The sequence below is a fragment of the Falco cherrug genome, chromosome 3, assembly GCF_023634085.1.
Source record: "Falco cherrug isolate bFalChe1 chromosome 3, bFalChe1.pri, whole genome shotgun sequence".
NCBI classification, from domain to species: Eukaryota; Metazoa; Chordata; class Aves; order Falconiformes; family Falconidae; genus Falco; species Falco cherrug.
The window spans coordinates 71861994-71888469 of NC_073699.1; the positions used below are offsets into that span (position 1 = coordinate 71861994).

The 26476-nt window shown below is 37.6% G+C and overlaps 1 protein-coding gene across 5 annotated transcripts in view; it reads left to right on the forward strand.

The window, feature by feature from the left end:
• INVS (inversin) overlaps positions 1-26476 on the forward strand; it is a 98641-nt gene that overhangs the window by 169 nt on the left and 71996 nt on the right. For 3 of the 5 annotated variants that reach the window (XM_055703783.1, XM_055703784.1, XM_055703782.1), the window contains exons 2-3: positions 6025-6194; positions 13938-14104. In XM_055703783.1, the coding sequence (XP_055559758.1) occupies positions 6089-6194; positions 13938-14104 (273 nt within the window). In that variant the 5' untranslated portion in view covers positions 6025-6088. Of the gene's footprint in view, positions 1-62; positions 463-6024; positions 6195-6637; positions 6768-13937; positions 14105-26476 lie in introns of those variants that run through there. The other 2 variants (XM_005431975.4, XM_027797893.2) reach the window with 2 other exon arrangements.

Sequence of the window (26476 nt, forward strand, 5' to 3'; positions counted from 1 at the left end):
GCGCCGGGGAGGGGTAGGAGGGCGGGAGGGAGGCGGCTCTCAGCGCTCCGGCGAGGTTGGGTTAACCCTCTCCGCCTTGGCGGGGGCGGTGGTCCGTGGCACCGCAGCGTGTTCCGCTGTTGGTCGGACGTGGGGCTCATTGCCGGTCCGGCGGCCCGCGGCCCCTCGGTGCGGGCGGGGGCCCTGCCAGCCCTCAGCGGTGGCGGGAAGCGCGCGGCAGCTGCGTTGCCGAGGCGGGTGGCCGGTCGCCTCCGCTGGGCCCGGGCGGGTTGGGCTGCCCCGGCGGCGCCTGTGGAAAGTTGTCCACGTCTCGTTTGGCATCGCTGGGTCCCGCCTTGGTCCTTCTGCCGCCGGGACTGGGGAAACGGCGTTGGCTGTGGGGAAGATGAGGGGTGTTTGGGCGCTGTGCGCCTTGGGGTCTTCGTTTCCTCGGAGTTGGGGAAGCAGCTTTCTGTTTGCGAGGTGAGGGAACGCAGCCTGCGTGAGGGGGCAGAGCGGCTGGTGGGAGAGTTGGGAAATTTCAGCTAGATAATAGTGTTAAAGTGGAACGTCATCATTCAGTTTTATTCTTGACACTTCGATAGATTTGGGCTTTTTGTCACTTCCTCAGTTCTAAGTACTGAAATCAAGGAAGAACACCTACAATTCAGTGCTTCATCCTCTTCCAGTAAAACTTTGGACTTTACAGAATATATTATATATGCTTTGAGATCTTGCCGAACTGTCTCAAAAAGATGCTGGGAGACTGTGCTTTGTATGCTTTACGTTTCCAGTACGTACACAAGTGTAAGGAGTGAAATGAGGCACAATGCCATTTAAAAGAAAATACATCAGGTTTTTGCAGGTCAAGTCCAATTTGGCTTCAGAGAAAGCCTGACAAGCTCAGACTTTGTGTGACCCTGCAAAATCATTTGGCCTGTCAGTATCATGACTGAAAACACCTATACGTGTATATATACAAATGTCTTTTTTTATAGTCTGAAATCGGAAGTTCTATCATTTTGTCAGTGTCTACCTTAAGAACCTGTGCTCCTCAATCTATAGAATGAACATCTTTTGAATTAATTCACATTAGAAAAATACTTTGATATTTTTTCATAGTAGTTCGTTCTTGACTTGGAACCTTTATCAGTAATATTGAGTAGAGGGATCTTGTTTAAATTTTAACAACCCTCTGTTTTGCTGAATAGAAAAATTATGTAATTCAGATTATCTGTGTAATGTGAAGTAGACCTATAGTATGAAATTTCACATTCCTTGAAGAGCTCTTGGTGTCCTATGACTTCCTTCATTTCACGTGACTTGACAAGGTTAATCTTTTTGTATACGTTAGCTTAAAGAAGAAAAAGTGTGTTATTTACTTGATTCGAGTAATACAAATCATATTACAGATAATGTCAGTTGCGTAACTTTTTATAAGCAGATCTTTTACTTCTTGATTTTTTTATTGTTGTTTTTCATCCCTTATGAATAAATGACTCATTTTTGTTAATGAGGGTCTTTATCAAACAAGTCTTCCAGATACCAGTTCGTCTGTTTGTCATATACATAAGAGAAATATCTGAGGAAAGTCACATATTTTCCTTTTGTAGTTTGTCTTAATATTTCAGAGTTTCTCTGATGCAGAATTAGCTCTTTCAATGGAGTTATGATACTGCACTGAGAATTGCTGTAGAGATAATCAGTTGCTGCTCTAACCTGTATGACTACTGACACTTTATGCAGATATGGGTCTTGTTTTCATCTGGAAATTGTGACTATTTTTCATTATTATTTCTCTTCTGTATTCAGTCAGTTTTATATAATAGTTGATGCAATTGGGTTGCTTTTGATACTTATACTAAGTTTTTCAGTATCTGCTGAATTCTACACTGTGATCCCTGGATAGTTTATATTACAGCTTATTTGTTTGCAGAAGGTGAAATGTAAAGAAAATTGAGGAAAAGACATCAGTGGTAACTTTGGGGAATACAACCAGTATCTCAAAATTTCAGCAAGTGTAAAGTTCCAATGATGCATGTAGGTCCACTTAACAACGTAGAGAGCCCTGATGTATTCTCAGTATCCAGAGGAATCTTTTGAGGAAAAGTGCAGTCAAGTTGAAGACAAACTGTAGTCTTGTATGCCAAGTGCATGTTAAACTATGTAGCTTGTAGTCCAGCTATGCAGCCTTTTCCCTTCTCTTCCTTTCTTCTTGTTCAGATTGCAGTTGAGTATCATAGTTTCCTTCATATGGCTGTAGGAATAACTGAGGAGAAAAGAAAAGTAATGGTTAAGTAGGGTGAGGCACTGCAGCTACTTGTAACTGATACTCAATTTCACGTCCCTTTTGGTTTCTTCTGAATTAGAAGTGCCTCATCTGCTTTTATCCAGTATAATGTAGAGAAGAGAACAGAAAACATAAACCATACTGCTGGGTTGGGAGGAAAGGTTTAGCTTTGAATGAAACATCAATTACATGTCCTTAAAAGGTCAGAAAAGCAGTTTTGTTGGAGGAGCAGGGGATGCTTGGGAAGCAGAGAATGGAGCAAGTATTTTGAAAATATGAATATTCATTATTATCCTCCTTGAAAGAAAACAGCGATTGTAGCTATTACTGGGAATGTTTGAAGGGCCGTTACACTAAAATTAAAACAGTTGTGCTTTATATTTTAAAGGTAATTTGGGCTTGTTTGGGCTTATGTAAGCTCTGCCCATCCTGCATTGTTGAGTATGCATCTGCAATTTCTTTGACTTTCTTAAGCACCAAGTCAGATTGAACTTTTCGGTAATTTGTTGTGTATTATGGCACTGTTAGCCTGTCGTACGTGGCTCTAAAAGTGGAAATACAGGTAACCTCCTGTCACATTAGACTCTTTCTGAACTCCTTTCTGTTCTGTGCTCCTAGAAATCAACAAAGCTGTGAATCCATTAATGATGGTTCTGATTCTAGGAAGCATCACCTACTTATGTGGTAAAACAAGTGTATATAAAAAAAGGTTGATGGCTTTTCTGAAGTGTAGAGAGGTTCACCAAATTCAGTAAAGATGGAAACATTCATGACTTCCAAGCGATACTGAACAACATCAATGTCATGTTATTCTGAGGTTCACAGGAGAAGGGAGCAGTAGGATAGGATTACATTGTTCCATAGGTTTCAGATGACTGGAAATAGCTCCAAAACTATTGATGAGAAAAATACTTTCATAAAGTTATGCAAAGAGCTCATCCTTACACTTCTACACCAGTGTTCTCAATGGAGTGCACCGCTGCTTGTGTAGAAGCAATTAACTTGGCTCTAATAACTGCTCACTTCAGATAAGTACAAATGCTATACATGCTTGGTGTTGGCAAGTTGGTTGTTGGGTGACTAGGGTGATTTCTGAAATGGTTTTATAGGGGTCCCTGAAACAAAAGTTGGGTTTGGAGAAATTGCTTGCTTTATTAAAGTGTAGTAAGCCATTGCACATTTCTATTACACACATTCTCTAAGGAGCGATAAAACTAGGCAATACTGTTCAGAACTCCAGGTTCTGAAGTGACTGATAGAAGTCAGAGGGAGATCTGTGTACAGAAGCAAGGAAGCATTCTAGTAGTGAGGAATTCTAGTGTATGTACTTAGGGAAATTTGCGTCTCATGCCTTTCTAGTCACAGCATTATTCATTTTTGTAGGGGAGAGAAGTTTCATTTCTTAGGAAATGGTGGACCCACTTTCATGGCTCATCAGAACTCAACTAGACAGACTTCAGGAAAGAGTTAGCCATTGTAAGAAGAAGCATAGCATGCACATGGCTGTCTGAGGACAAGATAGAGAAGCAGCAATTTAGATGCTAGTGTGCTGGAAGTTTTGTCTGCAGTTGCCATGTGGTATACTTCAGGCAATGTCTGGGTTATACCTGAGTGTTTTTCATGTGGAGTGGATGGAATATATTGATGTGTTGATGAGCAGGTTTGCACAACCACATGGTTCCATGTTTGTGATTATTCCAGGGATGTGATATGAACTGATATCGTGATTGTGCAGGTGTTCTTTGAGTAACTGATTAGATTTGCCATGAAGCTTCCTGTATTAATTTTCTTACCAGCTCTCCAAGTGAGTTTGAAGCTTGTGAAGAAGGGTCTAAAATTATACTAGGGTATTAAGTTGGGGTATTTTTGTGGGGTTTTGTTTGCAGATAAAGGCCTTTATTATTTCATGCTTAATATCTGCTGTAGAAATTTTCACTTCGTTTTACATAAAAGTGAATGTTTTTCTGGTGTTTTAATAACATTTCCCTGCAATGTTGATAGGTGTACATCTGCAGTTAATGACAGCAGATGCTGTATAGCAATAGATGAAATTTATAGAACAGATAAACCAGAGATGGTTGAAAATAACAACTGAAGCAAAACAGCTTCCTCTTGCTGTTTTTCAAGTGTAGTATGATGTAAATGTGGGACATGAAAAAAGAAGTATATTTAAATTAACATGGAACAAAAGATAAGGTGAAAAATTCTCAGAATTCAGTAGACAGCCTCAGTGATACCTCCTCTTCTTTTCTGGTGTGTACAATTATTGTTTACCTCAGTTTGTTTTCCATTCCAGATGTGAAGTGTGGTAAGAATTGAAAGTGGAAGTTCAAGTGTTTGATACTTTTGGAGAAAATCAACAAGTTTCCAAGTGTGCAGGCTCGTCTTAATTTCTAAAGTAGTGTGTGAACCTGAGCTGCAAATTATAAAGATCTTGAGGCCCTGGTAGTTCAGTGAAGGTAGCAGTTCAGTTTCAGAAGAGGCTAGGAAGACAACTGTAGTGGTAGATGTGATTTAGGAAAGAAATAGAGAAGAGAATGCCATGATACCGCTGCATAAATGCATGTTTTGCTCACATCTTGAATAGCTAGTGAGTTTTCTTCACATCTCAAAAGTCTTAGAACAGAACTGCGAAAAGGCCCCAAAAAGGGCAGTTAAAATAGTCACGCATACAGAAAGGCTGCTGCCTGCATAACAGCTAAGCAAGCTCTAACTTTTTCAGCTAGAGGAAAATATGATCAGGGAGGATATGTTAAAAATCTGTGGAATACTTACCGATGGATAAGAATTGTTTATTTACTGTCCCTTCCAGTACAAGGATTAAGAGCCCTCAGGTGGCAAAAGTCAGGACAAAGCAGATGAAGGCAAGTGGTTTGTCCATACAGTGTTTGGTTGTGGTGCGTGGATGTTGTGGATGCTAGAAGTTTGCATAATCTGAAGAGGAGACTGGACATGTTTATAACAGAGAAATTAATTGAAAAAAATTATCAGAATTTGCAGACTACTAAATACACAGAAACTAAATCCACTTTAGGAAGTGATTGAACTAGAAATAATTGCAGGTTGGGAGAGTGTTTGGAAGAGGGGAATAAAATCATATTCATATATATAATAATTATTATAATATATATATCTATCTATCTTTGTTCTTTGGCATCTACCGTTGGCCAGTTTGAGACAGGATTTAGAGCCAGACTTCTGGTCTCATTCATTGTGGCTTTTCTTGCACACACATTTTCCCACTTCTGTTCAGGTTTGAAGAACATCAGTGATCTAGAAAGCCGATCTGATTATTTCAGTTATGCCAGTTGGGTAAATAAAAGGTACTACTTCAACTTAAAAACCATGTCCTGCATATGTCCAGAAACCATTACGAAAAAATACTGCCAGATAAAGTACTGGAGGAGTATATCAAGTAACAAACTTTATTGGTTGCTGAGTTGAAGCATGCATGACAACACTCTGGAGAACAGTCTGTGGGATTTGTAGATAAACACTATCCTATTTGCAGACTTTTGAAAAGCTTATTGGCTGAAATTTATGTTGAAGGCAACAAAACTGTAATAAATACACGTATGTATCTCCTTAATGTAGGCTTTTTCTGGTTGACTTTGGCTAGACGTAGTTTTAATCCATGAAATAAGAAATGTCTTTGTTCTTTTCTATTTTTAACTAAACAGTTTATTCTCTTTAGCATTGTTTGAGTCATTTTAATGGCTCATGAAATTAATTCTATTTTATTGGGTTTTTTCTAGATCTGAATTCCTACAAATAATGTTGGTGGTGCAGATCTGACCTGTGGTAATACCTTGAAAGAGTATGAATATTTCAGCAAACTGCCTCTTCAGTGGTTCCTCATTAGCATCTGAAGTGCATGCTGCTGCTGTTAATGGAGATAAGAGTACCCTCCAAAAGCTAATAGCAGGTAAATGTTTTCATTGTAGATGCATTTGGATTACTTCAGAACTGAAGCTTTTTGGTTTTGACTTACTGCTCTAATCTTTAAGATATGTCTTTATTTCCTGGTTATATGTATTTCTAGAATAAACGTAGTCCTGAAAAGATGACAGATTTCTCATACTTTTTATTTCCTGTTGCCTTTGGTACTTCTGTGTGAAGTAAAATAGAAAGTTGGTATATGATATAACCAGAAGAGTTATTCAGGACTCCTGTTTCAGGGGATTTGAAGTTCTGGAAAAGTGCTTTGGGCTGAAATATTTTGGCATTTTTGGAATTGCTTTTGTGAGACTTTTGATAAACTTATTTTTACAGATCAATTAGTATAGTTAATTAAGTTTTCTTGCAGTGTAGTATTTGGGGACGAAGTCAGCCAACCTTTTCATTACTTTGATTCTGATACACTAACAGTGTTTCTCAAGACAAATTGAAGGCAAGGAAAGAGCCTGGTCCTATTGAGGTGAAGTTGAAAAAAATTCCCATCCATTAAAAAGCCCAGGATTTTGCCTTCCCTCTATTCAAGAACTGTATGACATTCCAGGTTAGTAGTTTTCAACAGCAGTATATATTCTGTGTTCCAAAACCAATCTTGCATACATTTAGAAGGCTGTGATACGATAGGTGAGGACTTTGATTTTCAGAATTTCTGGTTAAATACAATTCCAGGTGATACTCTAGAAGTTCTATTTGTTCAGCCTTTTTTGAAAATCCTATTCCTGGAGCTTGGTGAGGGTGAAGGATTGTAAAACAGTAAGAAATAGTCTGTATTTGTGCTGTTAACTGTCAGTTTTAATGGGTGTAAAGGATTTAATGGTAATCACATTAAACCAACTGTCAAATTTCTTTATGTATCTTCTGCTTACCTGCATTGCAGACAAGATAGTAAGCTATGTGTTTTTATTGTCTAAGCTGTACAGAAAGCAGTAAATGGTTCCTCTTTACAAGGTATTAGAAAGCTGTAAATGGTTCCTCTTTACAAGGTATATCTGATTTTCTCAAAAGACAACTAGAAGTGATTTGACTCAAACAGGAGAAGAAATTTGAGGGAACTAACTTTATAGACATTCCACTGGTTAAAACTACTATTTTCTTGTTGGGTCTTCAACTTCATTTTCTCATATGATGGTTCAAACATACACTGTTTGCATTTAATGCTATCTGTTCAGTCTTTTGTAGAACATTTTATAAACAACAGATGAGCAGTTGATATGGAGATGCTTTAGAAATCTGTGGGATGCAACTACGAAGTAGCTTTAAATACCTGAGATTTTAAAAAAATCTTCAGCCTGCACATGGAGGAGTGAAGAAGTCCAAGCTTTCAAATCCTCTGGCTAGCAATCAGAAGCAACAACAGTTGCTAACAGCTACCTTCAGCGGGGTTTTGTTAATCTTACAGCCAAAAGATGTATTTTTAAAACGCAAAAGAACAAGTACTTCTGTGTTGCTGGTACCACAAAACAGCCATTAGAGCCAGATAAGAAAATCACTTTTAATGGTGATTACACAGCAACAAAATAAAAATGCTATGTGTTATTTTTACATGGGAGAGAAAACTGCATAATCCTTGCAGCTTTTGCTATAATAGCAAAATTTGGCTTTTCTGCTTTGTCATGTTTTGACAGGATATGACACAGACTTTACTTTAGCTAGGACAGGACCAAAGAAAAAGTATTGCCTAGCAGAAGAATGCATCAGAGTAATATTTTTAGCTGTTTACCAGGCACTGTTGAAAGTATAACTTGGTGCCAAAGTAAATTGAGCAATTGGTGTTACTCACTGAACTCCATGACTGCACTTAGCAGCAGCATCTATTTCAGGACAGCGTAATGTGTGTGTATGCTGTATCGCTTAACAGCATTCTCCTAAGACAGCCAAGGTTGTGCATCTTGATTATGTAGCTAGCAGTATATGCAGTAACATAAATTCTGACTATCTCCTTTCAGGGAGGGCTTTTTAGCCCTAAATTTATTACTTTTCTCTTTGAATTTTTCCTATTCAGTTGTTAACATAGGAGGGGCATAGAGGCTGGGTAAACAGTCTTTTAGAGCAGCCCCTCTAACCTGTTTGGTAATTATTCCTTTTCCCATCTGTAGCTTGATGGAGTGTGTGTGACTGTATACGAGCATATATGTTTTATTTGCATATAATTCATGAGTATGAATGCATGTGTAATCTGCTGCCCAATAGCCTGTGATTTTAAAGGAACAGGTGTTTGAGATTATGTGTTCTGGGTACTATGTTCCTCTTGACATTCCTGTGACAGTAAGAGGCATAAATACACAAAATCAAAGGTAAGCAGAAAAATTATATTGAGAAAGAGGGCTTTGGAACAGTGTCCCTTTGTTAATCACTGCTGATGCTTGATTACAGGATTTTCTAAACAGCCTGTGGGTTAAATATCATAAAGTACAGCACATGCCAAGTGTTTATTGTATAACCAGTGCTCTAAACAAAGTGTGCTAATTGTTTGCATTGCATGAGTTGCCTAGTACTGTGTCACATTGTTTTAGAATTGTATGATCTCAGGCTTTGGGGAATACTCAGTTACTTTCTTTTCTATGTTTTATACAACAGTGAACGTGTCTTTAATTAACAGTTCTTAAGTGTTAAACCCCATCTGTATCATTTTAATCCTAGGCAAAAAGGGAGCAAAAGTTAATTCTGTGTTTGGAGGATCATTTTGCATTATAATGCTTTTATGTAGACTTTTGAGAAGATGGGTCTAACTGTTTTAATTGCTTATAAGAACACATAATGTGTATGGTAGTTGTTACACTAAAGTGCCTGTTCAGTCCAACTCCTCATTCTAAGACACTTATGTATTGTTTGCATACAAATGCTTCTAAATCTCTGATATGATGTTTCATTGTAAATGTTAACTATAAATTCCAGGTGGCAAATACGCAGTTACATGTTTTTGTTCCCTTCTCCTCTCTGCTTCTCTCTTCCATTTTCTGCCATATGAGACGTTGAATAAAACTCAAATCAGATATTACAAAAGACAAGATTTTTGCAAGTAACAAGAGGTGGTATGTCTAATAATTAAGCAGAATTCACATCCTCCTGCTGCCCTGTCTCCTCTTCTGGTTTGAAAAATGCATGGAAATGTTAGAAGTCTGATGTGACTGCTTGCGTAGACTGTGAGGAATTGATGAGGTATGAATATGACTTAAATTTTGGAATTGGGCCACTTGATTCTGTGATGTTCATGACCTCCACTGGCAACAAGCTTATGGAATGCATAATCTGGTGGGGTGAGGATGTTGATCCTGAAAGGGTATCAAACAGACTTTCTTTCTTTGGCTGGTGTGTGGAAGATAATTTAATTATGCCATGGCGTATTTTAGATACGCTAATATATGAATGTTTTGAAGGCTACCTGTGCTTGCTTGATTGCACAAAATAACTTGCTGCAACTGTGAAGTCCTCAAGGTATTGTGGTTAGTGAATTTCATGAGCTTAGGCCCTTAACATCAGATGGTGATGTAGTAGCTCGGAGTCCTTGTCCTGTCCCTTAGCTTGAGTGCAGAGACACCCTTTTAGGGAAACGTCCACAAGACTTTTACCATTCTAAGGGCCTCACAGAGTCTTGTAAGCAAACCAGATAATAACAAGAGGTAACTTAGTGCTAGCTGGAGATAGTTTCTTACCTTAAAAACCAGTGGAATAGCTTCAGGCAAATTACCAGCATCAAGTTTTGAAGGTCTTGCTTGTTTTTCACTCAGACTGTGAGTAGTCATGGAAACTCTTTGTCATCAGCAACATCGCTCTTTGGGAGCTATAAATGAAAATAGATGTCTATTGCTCTACTTAATTGGGTTATGCTTGAGCTTTAGGCCACCTTTGCTCATCTTGACCTTACTCATTTCTTTCTTTTAGTCTACGTTCTGTATATCCTCTAACATTATATGAGAAAATGGAAACATGGAATTTGAGAGGGACTAGTTTTGCACACTGCTGATGTAAGAGCAAGTGTTACATGAGCACAAGCCACGTGCATGTGTCTTAGTGGGAGAAATGCATGTTTATATATTACTTTTTTTAAATACATGTGATTGTGGAAATCCCATCAGCTTTAACAAATTTACTGAGGCTATGTTAAACACGGAACAGTTAAATATGGTTTGGTGATGTCTAAATTACTAGGCTGAACTAATACTGGAAGAGCACGTGACTGCTTAGCTAATTGGAGAAACTGGCTTGTTGACTGGGAGCAGTGACATGTTAAATTATGCTTTGGACTTCAAGATCTGTATGTTGCAAAACAGGGCTGAATGCTTATTCATAACTGGCTTTGGTTTTGTACTATGCTCTGTTGAATGAAAAAAGCATTTATTGTTAGCTAAAATACTGACATGTAAGACATTGATGGCTTCACAATATGTACGTGTAACTTTAAAATACTTTTTTCTAATATTAGAGGAAAAAGTTGTCCTGAAATTGCACCCAGTTCACAATGAAATTTGTAATACTGTGAAATGAAAGTGTAGTAAATGTTTTTACAAGTTAGGGAAAATAAAAAAAAAATTGATTCTCCTCTTAAACTGATAAGTTACATTTTGGATTATTTCTTAATGGCCATGAATTAATTGAACAAGTGACAGAATTTTTTTTCTTCTATATTTTGCTTGCTAATGGATTTAGTAAATTTTACAACTTGTCATTTTGAGCAGAAATAAAGAATTATGGTCTTCAATAATGAAAATAAGTGAAAGACAGTAAATGAACTTTTTCTCAAAAAGTTTTGATAAAGAGTAGAATTTTAAACAGTATGTAGTGTTAGTAAAAAATATATAAATATATAACAGGACATAAATAATAATCCAAATACTTTTCAACTTAACCAGCTTTTAACTCCCCCTTAGAAACATTGCAAATTATTTTTTTAAGTCTTAAAAATTACTTCTAAAAATGCTACCATAAAATGAAGCTTTTTTGATATCTGTTGTTTTCATGTGAAGAATAATGAATAAGATTTATCAGATACTTTACTGTCTCCCATTCTAAGCAAAGTTCAGACCAGATTTTTACATAGTGCTTATGCAAAGCTGCACAGGAAAAAAAATTGCCTGTGTATATTTACGAATGTAATTTTCTGTTATTTTGTTTATTATTTGATTTTTCTTCTGTATAAAAATGTACTTTGGTCATTTATTTATTGAAAAAATCCAATATTCAGCTGTTATACTCATTATGAGAAGATTGCTAAAGGGAAAAATGAGGAAGAGCTGACAGGGCTACATGTAGTTCTCAGTGTTTTATCTACAAAAGGTGGAAATGTAGCTATTCTGTATCTTCTGTATTCAAACTGGTTGAAGTTGCATAGAAATTAAAACCAAACATACACTTTTTTCCACATACATGGAAGTCTAAAATTAATAGAAAAACTAGAATTTCATGTTTTAAATGAGGCTATTGATGATATGATGAGAACATAAAATTTGCAAAAGGGAAGGCATCAATGTGGATGATGTTTTTTCTGTATACTTTGTATTCTGATACATTCATGGAAGCCATATGGGTGGAGGAGTGGTGATACACATCTAAAAACCAAAACAGAAAGCAAGTCTTGGGTTCGAATGAGTAACAAATGACCATATAAATCAAGCTTAAACACAAACAAAAACCCCAACCAAAAACCCAAACCAAACCACTTAATGATTGCATTTACAGGTCTAAATAAAAAACTGTAGTACTAACATTTTATTACTGTTTATCTGACCAGATGGTGATATGTGCGATATGCTAAGGGAGATCAGAGAGTCTGAACTGACAGGAGACACAATAGTAATGAAGATTACTTTCATATGCTTTGGGTAAATGGCTATTGAGGATATGATCCTAAAGCTAAATTTTTAGAAATCATGAATGGGCTGGCAACAGAAAATCTGGTGAACCCACAAAAGAACCAACCCTCGAGTTGCTTTTGAGTGCTGTGTAGGACCTGAATCAGTGCTACTAAGTGAGATTTTTGTAACTCTTGGCCAGAGTATACAGATAAGCAAGAGCAGCCAGCTATAGTTGTGTACTCTAAAAATGGTGAGGGACATCAAAATGAAAACTCTTACTGCTAAGAATCTAAAGATGAGTCTAAAGGGTAAGCTCCTAGCTTGCAGTGTAAAGTGAATGCCAGAGCACTTAATGGAAGAAAGCATTGAGGAAGGTCAAAGAGAAACAATCATGGCTAAACAGCAGTGTGAGGGTGTGTCTTACAAACCAAGAAGGTGTTCTTCAAAAAACAACCAGTGTCTGAGGAAGATAGATGCGAGTCAGTAAAATAATTTTGGTTTTTAATTTTTTTATATATATATATTTGGGAATAATTTGCTAGAGGCATAAAAATTAGTTTTAAAACTAATGGATTATCAGGGTGAAGGGGCAGTCAGGGAAGAGACAAGGCCATGGGTGAAGAATGAAAAGAAATTTTTCTATATTTGCATTCACAGAACAGTTTGGAAAGGTTCCTAAGCAGTTCTTGACAGAGCAGAAAGAGTTTTCTCAATGCAAATCACAATTTCTAAGCAAGAGAAAATGTTACAGAATTAATCATAAGAACAATGTGGTATTTACTCAACAGTTTAAAAGGAACTTAGAAATGGAGTGAGCAAGCAAATGATTGCTCTAACAGGTAATATCCTGCTTAACAGCGTTTTTTGTGAGAGTCTTGGTTGGTAGGGAATGAGTTTTAATTCTTGACATTCCCCTTGATTCACACTTCATCTGCTTTCCTCTTCAGTGGGGTGAAGCAACAGAAATTATAATTAAGAATACAGTTGCTGGATACGTAGATAAGTATAATATGCTGGGGTAGAGTGAAGATGGTGTTTGTAAAGGAAAAGCATGCTTCTGCTGGAGTTCTTTTAAAGCGTCAAGTCATGCAAACAAGGGAATATTTAAAAAGAAAACTAAACTTGCCTGTTAAAATTCAGTGTTCCTCGAGTAGTTGTAGACAAAGTGGCTATGTGAGAGATACGTTTAGAGTTGGGATGTGTAGGCTAGTTGATACCCATGAATTTATCGGTGCTACTTTCTATGTGGTGACATAATAGAAATGCAAAACTCTGTAGTGAAAGGTGTACACTAGTATGTTCGGAGGGTTCTTTTTGACTGTGAATAAGAATACAATGTTTTGATCTTTTTTTTTTATAAGACCTCAGACTTCTCATTTAGCTGAATTACTGCCTTACTAACCTTACCAGTTCAAGACAGCTTGAGAAGTATTTTAGTAGTTTCCATATTGTAAAGTACTATGAAGTAAATAATTGTATTGATATAATATTGGCATGTTTATGCTTTTTAAATAAATATTGCTGTGAGCAGGCTTCAGATCTTGTTTTAGTTACAGTTTTACAGGTTTCAGAAGGACTGTTCGGTTTATGTGCTGTTGATATTTTTTAAGGTAATCTTTTCAGCTAAGATCTGAATAACTATTTTTAAATTATTTGTAATTATGCCATTGAAGAATGTTACTGGTGGTAGGTGTATTTGTGGAACTAATGTTTTCTCAATGTACTTTTTTTCTGTAAATATATTCTGAAATGTTCTATAAATGTCAGTAAAAACAGCGTGAAAAGTAGCAACTTTGAGTTGATCACCTTGTTCCTGTTCCTTTATAATAAGATATCCTTTTAATAAAAAAAGTACTAGCTTTCTTTACATACTCATAGACTTAACTGTTTTATGTGATTTTTTGATATTTTTTTTTTTTAAGGAAACCCTGAGCTGAAAGATAAAGAGGACCAGTTCGGAAGAACTCCACTTATGTACTGTGTATTGGCTGACAGGCTGGACTGTGCAGAGGCATTGCTGAAGGCTGGAGCTGATGTTAATAGAGCTGATCGTAGTAGAAGAACTGCTCTCCATCTTGCTGCACAAAAGGTAATTACATTACAAGTGCTCAGCCATTGTATAAACTGCTGGCATTCAACAGGTATGAGGTGAGTTGACCCTGGCTGGATGCCAGGTGCCCACCAAAACCGCTTTATCACGCCCCTCCTCAGCTGGACAGGGGAGAGAAAATTTAACCAAAGGCTCACAGGTTGAGATACCGACAGGGAGATGACTCAACAATTACCATCACAGACTAAATGGACTCAACTTGGGGAAGAAATTAGTTTTATTACCAATCAAATCAGAGTAGGGTAATGAGAAACAAAACCAAATATTAAAAACACCTTCCTCCTGACCCCTCCTTTCTTCCTAAGCTCAACTTTATTCCCAAATGTTATGCCTCCTCCCCCTGAGCAGCACAGGGAGATGGGGAATGGGGGTTGCGGTCAGTTCATCACACATACTTTCTGCTGCCCCTTCCTCCTCAGAGGGAGTACTCCTCACACCCTTCCACTGCTCCAGTGTGAGATCCCTCCCATGGGAGACAGTTCTCCGTGAACTTCTGCAGTGTGAGCCCTTCCCATGGGCTACAGTTCTTTGTGAACTGCTCCAGCGTGGGTCCCTTACATGGGGTGCAGTCCTTCAGGAACAGACTGCTCCAGCATGGGTTTCCCGTGGGGTAACAGGTCCTGCCAGCAAACCTGCTCTGGTGTGGGCTCCTCCAGTCCATGGGTCTACAGCTCCTGCCAGGAGCCTGCTCCAACACAGGTTTCCCAGGGGGTCACAGCCTCCTTTGGGCATCCACCTGTTCCAGCATGGGGTCCTCCAGGGACTGCAGGTGATATCTGACCCACTGTGGACCTGCATGGGCTGCAGGGGGGCAGCCTGCCTCACCAGGGTCTTTCACCACAAGCTGCAGAGGAATCTCTGCTCTGGTGCCTGGAACACTTGTCCCTCTCCTTCGCTGACCTGCGTATCTGTAGTTCTCTCACATAGTCTCACTTCTCTCTTCAGCTGCAGTTGCTGTAGCATTTTTTTTCCCCCCCTTCTTAAATGTTGTATCCTAGAGGTGCTACACTGTTGCTGATGGGCTCAGCCTTGGCCAGTGGTGGGTCCATCTTGGAGCTGGTTGGCATTGGCCCTGTCGGACACAGAGGAAGCTTCAAGCACCTTCTCACAGAAGCCACCCCTGTAGCTCCCCCACTACCAAAACTTTGCCACACAAACCCAATACAAGATATAAAGGAGATTTTCTTGTATTGATTAAGCATGTTGTATCTTTAGAGGCTTTCATTATTTTAGAGGCAAACAATGCTGTGAGTCTTTTAAAAACTTGGCCCATCCCAAGGTAAATCTTTGGAGGGTTATTTTTTTTTTTAAAGTGTTTTTGCTGAGTGTGTTTGTATATGCCTGCAGAGACAGTATAATCCATTGCTGTTTTAAGAACTTGTACTTTCTAGGAAAAATAGTCTTTGTCTGTTTTGGTATGGCCAGTTGTAAGACTAAATTCTGTACGCTCTGATACTTTTTAGGATGTTACCGTTAATTTCAGTGGATATAAAGCCATACACTGCTAATGATTAATGCTGTGTCTGGGAATTTCAAGCATACGGAATACCAAATAATTTCAAAGGACCAGGAGGGAAATGCATTACTGTCTGTTTTTCCTTCTACAATTTCAGTCTTTTATATTGTCTAGTTACATTGTCCAACTGAAGATGTGATAAAGGAGGTATTCTGCAATAAAATAAAAGGTAATTTAAAGTATAACTTCAGAGCAGCAATAACTTTTGAGTATGTTTAGGGCTGGGGGAAGTGTTCATAGTTAGAGGAGAATAAGTACACTGCTGACAGGAGGAGGGAAAAAAGAGGGGTTGGTGTTGTGGTTTAACCCCAGCTGGCTACCAAACACCACGCAGCCAGTTGCTCACTCCCCCTCACTCAGAGGGATGGGGAAGAGAATCAGAAAGGTATGTAAAAGTCAAGGGTTGAGATAAGAACAATTTAATAATTTAAACAGAATAAAGAGGTAAGAACAATAATAACAATAAAAATATTAACAATAATAACAAAATTGAAGGGTGGGGGAAAAGCGTAAAGCAAAAGCTGCGCAAGCAAGCAAAGCAAAACAAGGAATTCATTTACTACTGTCCATCGTCAGGCAGGTGTTTGGCCATCCCCAGGAGAGCAGGGCTCCATCACGCGTAATGGTTACTTGGGAAGACAAACGCCATAATGCCAAATGTCCCCCCCCTTCCTTCTTCTTCCCCCAGTTTATATACTCAGCATGATGTCATATGGTATGGAATATCCCTTTGGCTAGTTTGGGTCACCTGCCCTGACTGTGTCCCCTCCCAGTTTTCTGTGCCACTCCAGCCCCCTCACTGGCAAGGCCCAAGGAACTGAAAATTCCTTGATTTAGTGTAAACATGACCCAGTAACAACCAAAACCATCAGTGTGCTATCAACATTGTTCTCAAATCATAGCAAAAACACAGCACTGTACTAACTACTAAGAAGAAAGTTAACTCTATCCCATCTGAAACCAGGACAGCTGGCTAGCTTACCATGATGTTTGTGAAAAAGACTCCACAGAGAAGATTAAAAACTCAACCTGCGAAGAATAGCTTTTTATTTAGTATTTTACTTTTTATAGTATGCTTAAAACTGTAACTGCTCAAAAGGTAAAGTTGTTTTGGCTATGTAAGCTGTGTCTTTTGGTACCAGTTAGAATGCCTGCCATGATTTTTGTAGCAAACCATTTCTGTTTATAGAATTTTTTCACCTATTCATAATCATTCACATTGTTCAGATGTTTTATATACTTTTTAATATACTCTGCAAGTTTTTTTTGTTTTATTTTGGTTAGGTTTACATAACGGTAACTATAATATGGTCACAGTATTTAGTAAGGAGCAATTAAATAGAGATTAAATAGAAAACCAATTGGGAAGATGATAATAAGGTGACATTCTTCAGTTAGACTTGCTGGGAGTCCATAGGGACTAGGTGGTCTGTGTTACTGCATCCCTTACTGCAAATTAAGTGTTCATTTAATATTTTAAATTTACAAATTCTATAGGTAGAAATGTTAACTATTAAAAAATAGTGTGAATGCATTCATGAAATGTGTATAGTAAAGCATTACATTACTTGACTACCCTTGTAATTAGTTACAGTAGGTTACAGTTGAGTTTGGTTACATAACAACACCCTGATGAAATATTTTAGTCATCATCATAACCTTGCCTCCAGTGTACAGGGGTTAACTTCATATTTCTAAGTGACCAGCTTGCTGTGAATGTTAATCTTTTGAAGGTAGGTATTTCATAAACATAACAATGTCAGAGACTTAAAAAAATTGCTGTTAAGATACTGTACTTGCCTGGTGTTCATACAGGCTTTAGATTTTATGACCTGATAGGCACATGAACATTTTAATCCTATTAAAAAATTAATTTGAAACACTAAATTTCCCCCAGGTTTTTAAAATACATTTTAGCATATTAAAACAATCTAAATTCTTGTTTAAATCTTTATCTGTATGCTCATATTGTGGCGATTTGTATTGTAGCTATTTAAGATGAGATATTTTGTCTTGACATAATATCCATTAACTGCATGTGCTTTCAATTTCCTTTATGTCTTGCTGCAATCGTAAAGGGCAGTTTGTACCATGTGACATGTGAAACATCTGATGTGATAGAGAATCTCACAATAATTCCTTAATCCTTCATCTTTTCCTGATGGCACCTCTAACTCCTTTTTAAGTAGTTTGTTACTTGCAGTTGTGTAGTTGACCTCCTCCCAGGTATTCTGGTGCACTTAGATGCTTTTGCTTGTTGTCCCAAACATGTCCTGGAAGCCATGTTTCGGAACTGTGAGTTGTCAAAATAGTTCTATTTGGCTTTGGATATCAATAAACATTATCAAAATTTCTGCCTTTGATATAGTCTCCACAGAAAATATTTCTGATAGAACAGCTAGGCAGACTGACCTGTGCTGTTCCGTGTTCTTTCAGTTCCAAGGATTTCAATGTAGGTAAAAAGTGAAGGTGGTCTGATGATTTCGGTAACCCTGTCTAATGCAGTTTTAATATCTAGGTCATCTTGACCCGTTAATGAGAAAACTGAGGTCTCTGAACTCAAAATTGCTGTATTGTCCTTGTTTTGCTGTGCTGTGTCCAAATGGCTTTTGTCACTGGAGCATGTCTACAAAGCAATAGTTACCTGGAAAGATGTGCCAGGTTCTCAACAAAGGGTTCTTGTAATCTCTCTCTCTCAGACTTCATTAATGACATTCTGGACCATTTGCAGGAAGTAAGAGTTAGGATATTCCCTGACTTACCGGTGCAGCTAGCCACCTTTCTGTGATAGCAGGCTAAGTGTACATGTTCTCACGCCTTTCTTTGCAGAAAGTTCCTGAAGTTAATAAGGTAGGGTCAGAAATATCAGCTGTTAGTACTACCTGAAATAGCAATGCTTTTTGAAAACAACTTTGCTTATACATTGATATGATAACCTTTGATAGTGGTTGCTTAATGATAATAATTATATTCTTAATGGTAAGTCTTTCATGTGGTGATAAACATCCTTCGTGTTACAGCTTTCAAGCTTTACATATCTGTTAGTGTAAAAAAGATTCTTAGTGTGAATAAGGAGTCGGAAAGTTAAACTCTTTGCTTAAATGTAACAAATACATCTTTTCTCTTGATGGAGAATAGGCAAAACACACTACAATGCAATGTGAGGTGATGGGTTGAGAATCTCATGTAACTGCTGAAATTTACAATGTGGACATCTACATTGTGTTAGTCATCTAGATCACTTTCAAAGTTAATGCAGTTTAGGGTGCAGTTTGTTCACCCAATAGTATAAATGAGTACCTTAGGACACACTAACGAGCTCAGTCATCCTTTTAGGCATCTGACTGATGTAGATCTTGATGTTGTCGATGTCTACATTGTGACAAATGAATCTAACTCAAGGTATACATTGTTTAGCAAGTTTTCATTCACATGATCTTTTGTAGTATCTGTCTTTTCTTCATCAGCCTTATGATGGAGGTGATTCAGTCTTTGTAGACAGAAGGCCACGTAAATGAGGTTACTTTGTTTTTCTTGTTGGGTTTTCTTCTGTTCTGTTACAAAGTTAGAACGTTTTTGTCTCTCTCAAATGGACAGTCTCCCAAGCAATTTGAAAGGGTGCACACCCTTACAGAAAAAAAAAAACCCAACTCAAACAACAAAACCCCAAAACCCCACCCAACAACAAAAAAGAGAGGTCAAGTTGTTAATTTCAGAAAAATTAAATTTTAAAAGCATTCAAACAAAAAAAGACCCCCAAACCTGCCAGAAGATGATACACATTATTGCAGGAGTGCACCTGTGAAGATTGCCGTAGGAATTTCAGAGGATAGTTGTTCCTTCATGAACACAGATAGAACTTACTGGGAGCTGAAACAGTGACTGATTGCAACAGAAGTAAAATCATGAACATGATTTTCCAGTGATTTCACACTGAGGAATTTTATTATTATGTGGGTACAAATCGTTTAAGCTGGTAGAATTTAGATTATTGTGAAATAAACATGCTGTGGAGGCGGATGTGAGTACTGGGATTGCAGTTTAACTACAGACATTCTTTTTCACTTGTAAGCATTCTGGTAGCAATTTGCTTCTAGTCTTAAATTGGAACTTGCTTAAACACCTGCATGTGATACTTCTGAATGGAAATGTTTCTACATATCCAAAATATTGGTATATGATTTTTTCATTTATCTTTCATTGAGTAATTCCAGTTTAATGTATGAAAAAAACAGGCCTGCTTCTTTCAGAATTTCTCATAGAGAATGCTCACTTACTAGCAATCTGTTTACTCTGGGGAAGTAACAGTCTATGAATACCCCAAGCACAGCCTTTTGTGTGAACAAGGATAGAAGAAAAAATTCAATAGTTTTGTTGTTGGATGCTAATAATATGCACTTAAAATAATCTTACCAGGATGCTTAACTGTCAAGAGGATATTAATTTTGGCTTCAGGAAGATTAATACCACCCCAGTGGGAAAATGTGGCTTTCATTATCTAGAAGCATTAAATATTCTGGAGCTTATATTAATTCTTTGCTGACACAATTATTGGTAAGTAACAGTACACTAGGATGCAGTTAGGAATTCTGTGTAAAGTATAAGGGTGTATTTTAATGATCTTTACTTGTATTTTTTCTTAAACTAGAAATAAGTGTTATTCCTGTATACTCACTCACCAGTAACCATAGAGGTAAAGAAGGAAGTAAAAAAAGACAGCCTGTGGCAAGCATAAGACATTGCAGAAAACTGGAAACAGAAAGTAGACTTGAATTCAGTTACTTTATGAAAACTTACTCCCAAGTCTTATGTAATGACTACAGTCAAGGTAGTCCAAGAGCCCCCAAACCAGCATGTTCTTTCCTCTTTCTTGTCCATGTAAAAGATGTTTGTATTAAAAGCTCCTGAATGAGGATTGCCTGGGAACAAGCTTATACATTTTTCTCTCACTACCTTTTTCAAAATATATTTTGTGCAGCTGTAGTGTTTCAAATCATTCATAAGGCATTATTTGAACTGCATAAAAGAGTACATGTGCTTCTAACTTTTATTTTCCAATCTATGTCATGAAAATAAATAATCACGGTGCCTTTCAGAGGTGATGGTGGTCAGTTCATGTTCTTTTTTTCCCTGAGCTGGTAACCTTGTGTGAGGTTTCCCCTGAAGTGAGTGCTCATGAGTAATACTAATTCTGTGCGTATAGGTTCATGAAGTGTGAATGAGCTTTACATTCATTCTGGCATACTTTCATGTGAACATACAATTTGACTAAATGCAAAAAATCTGAACAAACCAAAGTGTGAAACAGGAATGTTGGCCAGCCGGCCAGAAGAGGTGGCGTTTTTTACATGCATGACTATGGTTTCCTCTGTGTTTAATTAAGCCATGGACAATAACCATGATACAAATATTTTCTTTCCAGAACAAAGGGTTCTTTCTAGTGCATGCAGCAGCCTGAAGATGCTCAAGGGCAGAAGGTACAGGTCCTTCTATGTGATTTGTATGTGTTGTATTACAGATATGCTAGCTGCCCCAGGGTTGGGCCTGCCCATGGCCTGCCCATGGCTTTCCCCTGAGCCCTTTTCACAACCGCAAAACTGTTCACTGGTGAGTCAATAGAAAATGAACTCCACAAAATAACGATTTATTTTCTGCCTGCTTAGCACAAGTCCTCATGCTCCCAAATGCTTTTCACTATTGGTTGTGCTGATACTACCATTGATCTGTGCTGAAAGCCCTGTTGAAATGGTTAAAAATAACTGCAGGAAAAGCTTAGGAAGAAAAACTTCACATTGTTACAGAGATCTAAATTACGATATAGTCCCTCAGAAAGTTGTGCTGTCTCCTCTGAGGAAGAATAATAAAGCAGACAAAGACTTTGCCAGGCTGGAACTTCCTAAATGAACTCTGACATCATGAAAACTGTTCTTAAAACCTTAGGTAAGATTTTGTACCATTCCGTTTGAGTTGAGGGAGGACAAGGGAACCCTTTTGAAGTTTTTTTGTGTGCAATAAATAGCAGCTTTGGCTTTCTTTCACAATCTTGTATATCTCTAGTTCTGCTTCAGGCATTCTTTAGATTTCATTAGTACTTCCATTTGCCTTTGCATTAACCTGTCTCAATTTAGTGCTCAGTAAGCAAAATATTGAAGTATGAAAAGGTGATCTTGAAATCAAAGTATTGGTCTCCTCTTATGAAAAGCTGCATTCCAGCTCCAGAGCATCTTAAATTTCACTGTTTCTCACTTGAAACATGCGGGGTGGCTTAGAATATAATCATGCACACAAAATACTGTAAGATGGAAGCATCTTGTGGACACCAGCGTTAGGTAAGCTCTTTTGCATGTAGCTAGAGAGAGAAATGACTGTTCTGAAAAGGTTCTGCAAAATCAAGCACTAGATCTTATGAGGATGGTCAGAACACTGTCTTGTGTATTATTCAGCTTCAAAAATTCTGTATCTTGATTCATTAGTGCATCATAGATGTGAAGGAGAGGGAAGGCTTTCCAAGTCAGTTATAGTAAAAATTACAGAGCAGCATCATTGAAACAGAAAGCTTGATAACAGTTTTGTTGGTACAGAGAGCTTATTTGGGCGCTACTTTCCATGACCGGTATGTTATTCTCATATTTTCAGGCAATACATTTTCAGCTTGCACACTTTGTCATGCCTCGTAACAATGCAAGAACATGCACGTTGCTGGTTTCTCCTGAAGTGTTAAATCACTAGTCATTTGATATCCAGCAATCATCTGTCTCTACTTCAGACTGTGGTTAAAATCCAGCCAGTTCTTTTGTCTGTAGAAGAGAAACTGGAAACACTGTTCTAGAAGCCAGGGTTCAGTTTCACAGCAGATACTAAGGTATCTGAATCTGATTTCTCACTGGTTTTATGTTAGAATGAAATCACATTTTAAGATGAGGTTATACAAAAATTTACATGCCAAAGTAGTTATTTTGACTTCAAGATTAGAATTTCAGAGTAGCTAAAGATTGGACTGTCTCTATACAGACTGCACTGATAAATGTGGTATGAATGTCTGTAGGCTACGGCACATATAAAATTTACTTTTATTTTAGTAACTGTTGGTTACTACACTTACTCTAATAAAACATGTTTGAAAACACTGCTTGCAATTTGTGGCTACCTCCCTGAATATACCTACTTCCCAGCAGTCATTTTGAGCAGCAAAGGAATTATGGCATGGCTAAACAAAAAGCATAGTGTCTGTTACTGTCTTTGGATAGGATTGGATTGTGCAAAAGAAAGCAAGCTAGCTGAGGTGCTAAAATGCATTATACTATAAATATCTGACAGGTTTGTTCTGCAGTCTGCTGTAGCCAGAATGCTTCTATCTACTTCCACTCATAATAGCAAAAATCTGGTTTTCCCCATTTAGAATTGTAGAAGCAAAAGCTGAAGGTGAACAGGAGAGGCTTAAAGAGAGAGTTTGCAGCGGGAGCACCTGTGGAGTATTTAGACAAATACTGTGTAGCAGAGTGTGTTTGTGTGGAAAGGGATGGACTAAGTGTAGCCCTTGTGTAGTGTCTTCTCTTTTACATGCAAATGAAGTGGTGAACTCCAGTTGTCAGGGGCAGTTGATGACTGGCAGCTATCATTGTAGCATCCATATTCTGAAGCATTTTGTTTTAATTGTGAGGTTTGCAAACCCAATTTGAAAGTAGAACAAAGAATAAATACATCTAAGGTTTTTGTGAAGATGAATGGATTAACTCTTGCTATAGGTAAAGGATGTTCAGATATGATTCTGAGAGGTACATCACCTGGAACATAACTTGAAAAATGTAGTGGTATATAATTTCTGATTCCAACCTGTAATAGTGGAAAATATTCACACTTCTCAAGAATAGGGATCATAAATCAAATAAAAGTATGTCTTGCAGAAGAAAACTCGGGAATTATAACGGGGGAGACAACTCATCGGGTTAATGAGTCTAATGTGATTAGACATTAAGAACAGTAGTTTTTCTTCACTGCTTGGCACAAGCTAGTCCTCTAGTATAACGTTATTTTTTTTTAGCAGTTAAAGATTTAGGGGAAAAAAACAAAAGAAGAAGAAAAGCTCTTACAATAATAAAAGGGAGGAAAAGCCCAAATGAGAATACTTTTAATGAACTGGGTAAAACCAAATTGGGGGAATGATACATATTCCATTCCTCTGTAAACAAGTTATGCATTAAAAAGAATAAGAATCTGCTAAATAAAACCAAAACCTAGTAGTGACTGTAATCTAGGACAAGTAGGAGGTTTATAATATAAACAATAATGGAGTTTTTGATGTTGAAAAACCTGAACACCTCCTGAGAACACTCTGGACTCACAGTCACAGTATAGGGACAAATGTCTTTGTGCAAATAAATATTTGGAATGAATGTGCTCTGTTCTGCCGGGTGTGGAGGGTTGGGTGGGATGAGCCCCCAGAGGTGTGTCTTCTTCAGCACAGGTGCTTCTGTGGGGGCCTGGTGCTGGAATTCTGAACTAATTCTGAGCTAACCCATTGAAAATGGGCTTTTAATCAATCTAAATAAAAATTTATCTACTAAATGGTACATTACATTATTTGAAAGCTAAAATATTGTTCTTCTCTTTGCAGTGATTTATTATATTTGGAGTACATTTTAGAGTAGTATAATAATAATTTAAACTTATCCCTAGAAATATTATATACATTTCAGCTTTTCAGGTTTTTTACTTGTTTCCTTGAGTTCTGTGAGACCAAGCTTACTTCAGTGTCCTGTAGGTTCAGTTTTTCTTCAGACAGTAGTAATCTATCTGTTTGCCAAATTGTTTATTTAAATATCTCTATTTTGTGATAATACTGTACTGAAATGACCATCTTTTTAAAGTATTTAATCAGCTGTGTCTGATTGAAACATTAGTACATGTGTTCAACCCTAAGAGTATTTTGTAAACCTAAGAAGTTAAAACACTCCTAGGACAAATGCTATGCAATTTGATTATTTTTTTTTTTCTGAGTAAATCGTTTTACAGTGTGTAGATTTTTGTAAAGAATAGTATTGCACTTGCATGTAGTTTCCTGTATCTGTATGACCTAGATGTTACACAAAAACATTTTCCTCAATTAAACTGTAGATTTTTCCAAAATAGAATAGTAGATATTCATCTTATGTCTTCCTTGACTAAAGAAGCTTTATTTTATTTAAGTATTAATGTAATTTGATTTAATGTCATTTTATTGTTAGTAAGTAATTTCAGAAGCATAGGAATCCTTTGCTGGAAAATACGTATTTTTAACATAGTTGAGAAATCAACTAATTAATTATGGTACAGGAGTTCTAATTTCTTTTTAACTGCTTCAAGAACTTGTGTATTTTTACTCACATTATTTTTGTGTTTGCATGATCTTAACAGAGTTCCTGTGGTTTTGGTGCCTAATTTTAGGGGTTTTTAAAATTTTCTTTTCCTGTTGCTTGTTATATTAAACAGCCTTAGTTTAAGGACTGTGCCTCTGATCTTGTTGTTAATGATTTTGCATAGTACTGCTATAAAAATAATCAATGTTGTTGCTGCTTTTCAGTTTGCCTTGGAGTGATGTGATTTGTGAAGTCCTGTGTTATTAGATATTGCATATTGTCCTAGAAATGGACTTTTTTTTTCCTTGAGAAACAATTGAAGAAAACTTATAAATTCAAGTGATGTAGTTCTGGTTTATATCAGCCCACTAAAAAGAAAGGAAAATTGTGTAGATATTAAATGGAATAATAACCGTAACATCTCTCTGTCATGTAGCTTGGTATTGGGATTCCTTTATTAATGATGCAAATCCTTGCCTGGTAAGAACGCTTCCCAGCTCAAGTTTGGTTTTCTGGGGTTAATTTTCCTGGAATTTCTGTCTGGGCTTGAGAAGAGCTCTGTACAAAGGGAGTCAGTACAGCCTAGTGGAGAGCAGAGTCATGAGCATTTGCATCTCTGGAATGTTTTTATTGACAAACGGTAGTCTGCTATTGACATTTGTGTCCCTTGATGATACTTCTATCCTAGCTTATCTTTGCTGGTCAAATGCCTTAATTGTTCTGGCCTTTAATTCAGTCAAAGTTGGAGCAGGAGTGGAAGAGAAAAGAGAAGGAACAGGTCTAACAGAGCATCAAGCTTGAGCTGTGAAGCTGCTGGCAACGATCAACCTGTCATAATGTTATGATTTGTTCATTTTTATACCATTTATTAGCCTTTACTTGTTGTGCCATTTGGCCTCCAGGGCAGATAAAGTGCTGTCTAATTTGGTAGGTTTGCTTCTGTCAGAGTGGCCTCGACAGAGAAGGTGTTAGCTGTAGTGACAAATAATCAATAGCTGTCATTGTCATGAGGAACGTGAGTAGTTGGGCCTTTCATCTGGAGGATTAGAGGTCTAATTGGATTGAGAATAGGGAGGGTGGGCTGTTGGGTAACCCTGTCAGCTATGTTAAGCTGTCAAATGTCAGCCTTCCTGAAAGGAAGAAGGGATGGTTAGCTTTCAGAAACAAGGAAGGAGACACATGAAAGCTTTTTAAAAAGTAATAGATAGAAAAGTAGAATAGGCTAACGTAGACTTTAACCCCTTCTTGTTTAATTATAGATCTCTCCATTTAATGAGGGTGCGTTGTGTGCGCTCTCTATCTCACACTCCCTCTCTCCCTCTCTCCCTCTCTCCCTCTCTCCCTCTCTCCCTCTCTCCCTCTCTCCCTCTCTCCCTCTCTCCCTCTCTCCCTCTCTCCCTCTCTCCCTCTCTCCCTCTCTCCCTCTCTCCCTCTCTCCCTCTCTCCCTCTCTCCCTCTCTCCCTCTCTCCCTCTCTCCCTCTCTCCCTCTCTCCCTCTCT